Here is a 5,240-nt window from a genome sequence, read left to right on the forward strand (position 1 = left end):
TTCTTTCGCCATTGGAATCCTACATTATTTGTGATGAACAAAGGCAGTATGAAGTTTGCCCATACATAATAATAAATATTGTCTTGATAAATAAACAATCCTATAATGTAAAGTTTCATAAAAATCAGTACCTATAGTAAGTAGTTTTTGCGTTCGTATTAAATTATCCTCAAAAAATAGTTTCACCACTTGTGAATATCAAAACTCAATACCATCTTAGTCATAAATAAAATAAATAAATAAATAATTCATTTATTTGCTCAGAAACATGGTATTACAAAATGTACATACATAGGTAGATTTTGTCCTGTGGTTGGTCTAAATAATGAAATTCACCAATCAAATGCCAATGAAAATGCCTCAATCTTTGCTTGAGATTAACTACTTAGCTCCTTTCTATAAAACTAACCATATTAAGCAAGTTAACTTCGAACCCACGACATCTACGCATTCTTACATTTCAAGCACGTTGGTTTAAGCTATAAAACCGATAAAATAGCCCCGAAAAGGCATATCTATTCGGGAACATAGCCCTAAAACTACGGTTATATCGCCTACAAACGGACCATATTAAGGTGAACACAGCGGTACCTTATCTAATTGTAATAGAGTTGAATTTACAACCTTGATGTAGAGTCTGACGTGATGTCGATTGTACTTAAGCACCGATTGAGCCCCAATAAAATGCTTGATACACCTTCCAATCACCTACTTCAGACCGTAAAGTTGAGTCCGGTAGCAATTGTGTTGTAGTCCAGGCGGTGGTGACAAAAAAACCTCTATCTTTTTAAGCATACATAGGTACTACTACTATATGATGGACCGACGACCTCATAAAGGTAGCAGCAAGGCGCTGGATGCAGGCCACTACCAACCGGTCATTAAGGAAATCATTGGGAGAGGCTATGTTCAGCTGTGGACCGAAATGATGATGATGATGATTTGACTCTACTCAGTTTGTATGCCTTACAGTCAACTACAATATATTTTAGTATTAAGGCAAAGCCTTTGAAGTTCTGTTACGAGCAATAAAGGGTCAATATATCTTGGATCTGACAGGTTATTATTGAACACGTCCCTATACAGTAATCTTCTAAAAGTACATTTGAAACACTCAATCTAAATTTATACAAATAGGTACTTTAAGAGGCATTTGTTTTGCAGCTATTCCTGCTAAAAAGCAATAAAAAGAAAAATCTCTATTTTTATTTTTATTGATTTGTAACGGCCACCTGACTTGGTTTAAATCTATAAGAACTGTAGTTTAGCTAAGTATCTGCCTAGATGAATGTAAAACATCCAACAATTTATTATTAAAATATATCGTCTATCCTGTCATGACCTCCCGGTCTAACTTAACCGACAGAGGGTATACGTTTCCAAGCAATAAAACGTGTACGTGCCTCTCCCAAACCTCTCGCGTCACCGAGGGGTCAATGGACCAGATGGGCAGCCGATATCTGACATACATCTATCAATTTTTAAGGGGTTAATAAAGAACGACCGTTCTGATCATGACCAGAATACTGACTGCAATTTATGGACCCAAAATAACATAGTCTGTTGGGAAAAACAAGCTGTAGGGGAATTTTAACATTCGTTTTCGAGCTCTACTTTAAATTTGACAAAATTGCTGTTTTTGAATATTTCTTTATTTTGAGAGGCTGCACTACATATTTAATGCGAAAAGTTAACTCTACGTCTTACTTCTTACCAATAAATCAAGCTAAAATAAAATAGTAAGCAATTTGAATTACAAGTTTATTACTACAGAGAATGGTCCAAAACAATACATAATTGTTGCACCAAATTGCTCTTAACTGTACTATTTTCTGTATCCAGGGTTATCAGGGCAGAAGCAAGGTTTGGGGCATAACGCCTTAGGGCCTGTTTGGGTGCAACCGCCCTTAGAGTTGGGCGGGGGGCAGCATCCGCCCTTCCCACTTGCTGCTCGAGATGCCTGCTGCATCTTCGACATCAGCTCATTGATTTGCTTAGAGAGAAGTCCAACGGTGTTACACATCTGTTCCATGGTGTACATAGATGGCATGGCCTCCATGTTACTGTTGTTGTTTTGCCGCATATCTCCAGATACATTAGCAGAGGAACACCCTGACGGGCATCTGTTGAAGTCGATACACGCGTCAGATGATGACGTAGCAGGCATAGGGCAACCCTGCTTTTGAGGGGCACACGGCGTTTGCGGCGTTGGTTTGTTATGGACATTTGGGGTGCTATGCTGTTTACAATCCTTTGTCCCGCATTTCCCTAATGGACAAGGATTAGGGACCTTGTATCCTGAAGTCTGATTCATCTTTTCACCTTTGTTCGTCGGGCAGATAGGGTTTCCGCACTGAGGTGGCTTATTCGCTGGGCATTCAATGTTAGTGCAACTGAAGGGCTCGTCCGTACGGTATTCCTTGGGCATAGAAGTCTTGCAGTCGGGGCATGGGCAGGTGACCTTGATGATGCCAGCCTTGATGTCCTTTATCCGTCCAGGAGTGTAGTTCAAGCAGCCGTAGTGGACCCAGCTGTCGCAAGCACCGTGACACTGCAACCCAGTTTTCTGTGTGACTGCGCCTAGGCAAATTTTGCAAGGGTTTTTCACTTTATTGCATTTTGACATGGTGGTGGCTACTTCTGGTAGGGAACACCGTAGAGCATGATTGGATTGTCTGGCGGACTCATAAATTGGATTTTATGTAGGCATTTTCCGTTTTGGTAACGTCATGATTGTTGATGACAGACGTTGACAGGCTTTATCTTTCTTTTTGGCTGTAGACGTTAGAATAGCACAAAGTATGTATTAACAGCCATAGATTTTTGCATGTAATATTTCCGTTACATACAGAAATAAAATATTTTCTATTGGATAGACTTTCTACATGAGTGGAGTCACAAAGCATCCAGTTTTCAATATAAATAGTCGAGTACAATTGACTGAAAGTCTAGAATTGAACAAAAGTTCTTGTTTTATCAGTCTAGTCCGCAGAGTTCAATATCGCGTCACATAAAAAGTGCCATTCGGCAGAAAGACTGCAATATTTCAATCTTCGATTTTGTGCCATTTCCCAATGGCTGGTGAGACAAAAATCGGCAAAGTGCGAGTCGGATTTGCTCGCTAATGGTTCCGTACCCTCACTCTTTTACTTCTATGATTTTTGTGCCCATATCAATTTTGACTCCTCCAAAGGAATTTCAGAAACCTATTCAATTCTTTCGAAAAATAACTTGGAAAAATCGAACTGCCTGCGGGTATTGAACCCACGAGAGGTTCGAGAGGCAGTTCGATTTTTTCAAGTTATTTATAATTTTCTAATTAGTTTGAGATGCGACTCTTAACGCTAAAAATTAAATACCTATTCACTTTTAATTTTAGCAAACTGTAACCATCCTACAGTTACAGAATTTTTATTGTTCGACCAGTCTGAGAGACTAAAGAAAGAAAGAAAGAAAAAATATTTATTTGGTACTAAATGATATTATAATAGGTACACATTGACATTACAAAACTATGTAGTTGTCTCCATATTCAAAACATCGGATTTTTCGTATCGGACATTTCGGGGTACTTACGGAATCCTAAAAATGAATGCCGTTGGTTTTTTCCATGAGATAGCTGTCACTAAGGCTAGCTTATGTAAGATCAAATTCGTGGATCCGGACAACACAAAATATTGAAGATGTAGGTACTAGGTACTATAGTAGTTGTGTATTTGACAGACAACTACGAATACATTACCTACTATTAGTGCCTGTAACTTTGGATAAGAGTGCTTAAGTTACATTTTTAGACGAGATTGTGTCCAGTAAAGGGGTTTAGTAAACATTTATTCATATAAGTAGGTATACATTATAAGAATGCCATAATGTATCTCAATGTTACCAGCCTATTGCCAAACTATAAAAGCTTTGATCTAGAATTGTAATTTACAGTTACCACTTTTTGTTAAAACAGCAAAAAACACAATCTATGGATCCACTGTCGACCTATTATTACGGTTCTGAATATGCGCTGTTTAGCCTTCTGAAAGATATACAATACGTAGAGGCACCTAGGTAGCGGAACATACACAGTGTCTCATTGACACCCTTGACAACATGGAAATCAATGGGGGAGGCCTATATTCAGCAGTGGACGTCCTATGGCTGAAATGATGACACCCTTAAAAAAACCCACTTATTTTGCACCAAATTGTACACATCTCAGTACTTTATATTCTGCACCAATTTGCTCCCATCTCAGGTTACTTGTGCAAAGGTGACGGAACAAAGTAGGCTGCCTCAGTAAATAACGCCTCATTCGTAGTTCATTTCAACCAGCCGAGTACAATGTCATGTAAAATTCATTTTTGCAAGTGCAGTATTAAGCCACAGTGCAGTTGTTTAGAGCAGGGTTACTGCGAAAAATCTCTAATATTTAAGGTTCAGCCAAACGAACGCGATCACACGCGATCAGCTGGCGTGCAGCGATGGCGATCAATGCATTTAAGTCTGATCGCCATTGCTGCACGGCGGATCGCGGTGTGATCGCGTTGGTTTGACTGAACCTTTAGTATTGCATTTATGGTGAACAAATAATTTCGTTGACTATACACTATACAGAGCACAGATAGCGTGAGCATTATTATTAGGATCACGTTTTTGTGGGTAAGGAACCCAAAAATCCTTGCAGGATTACTCTGTTTTCTTTTTTTATTAATTAAGTAAATGAAGAGTATGTGTGTGTATAAAATATACGAGTAGGTATTATTAGTGTCATTTTAGATTTTTTTTAAAGTACTGTTATTGTAACTATGATTTTATTTGGCTTTTCATAGTCGCATAAATATTTATTAGCACTTTTAATACACACAAAACACAACAAAGTCTTCTGTCTCTTTTTATTTTATGATATGTCTCATTTTAGTATACATAACACAGTTGTTTTCTTATTTGTATAAATAACCTGAGAAAAGTCGAGTAAAGTTAACGAATTAGCATTTTGTATATTTTTCTTTTACCTCGTACGACTATTTACTTCATTACTTTGAATGTTCTACTTCTATCTTTTCCGTAATCACCCTGTAATTATACAATATACCTACTAAAGCCCGGTCGCCGAGCACGTAGAATTTCGTCCAATGACCCCAAACCAGGCCTGGCTCACTCCGCGCGGTACATCCGATAATTACCTACAACGAAGCGCCCCGCCGGCGGGTATTATATTAGTCGAGTGTCACGCGCGCGCCCGTCCTCAG

The 5,240-nt window shown here is 38.5% G+C and overlaps 1 protein-coding gene across 1 annotated transcript; it reads right to left on the reverse strand.

Annotated features, from left to right (window-relative positions):
- Positions 1-1,810: 1,810 nt before the first annotated feature.
- Positions 1,811-2,733, reverse strand: LOC114360056 (uncharacterized). The gene has a single exon (XM_028314611.1). The coding sequence runs from the start codon at positions 2,624-2,626 to the stop codon at positions 1,826-1,828; it is 801 nt and encodes a 266-aa protein (XP_028170412.1). The 5' UTR covers positions 2,627-2,733; the 3' UTR covers positions 1,811-1,825.
- Positions 2,734-5,240: the final 2,507 nt, after the last annotated feature.

Source organism: Ostrinia furnacalis, unplaced genomic scaffold, assembly GCF_004193835.3.
Source record: "Ostrinia furnacalis isolate ACB-3 unplaced genomic scaffold, ASM419383v2 OfSCF4827, whole genome shotgun sequence".
Lineage (NCBI taxonomy): Eukaryota > Metazoa > Arthropoda > Insecta > Lepidoptera > Crambidae > Ostrinia > Ostrinia furnacalis.

Coding starts and splice junctions, on each gene's coding strand:
- LOC114360056 (XM_028314611.1), bottom strand. CDS start 2,626: ATGTCAAAATGCAATAAAGTGAAAAACCCTTGCAAAATTTGCCTAGGC.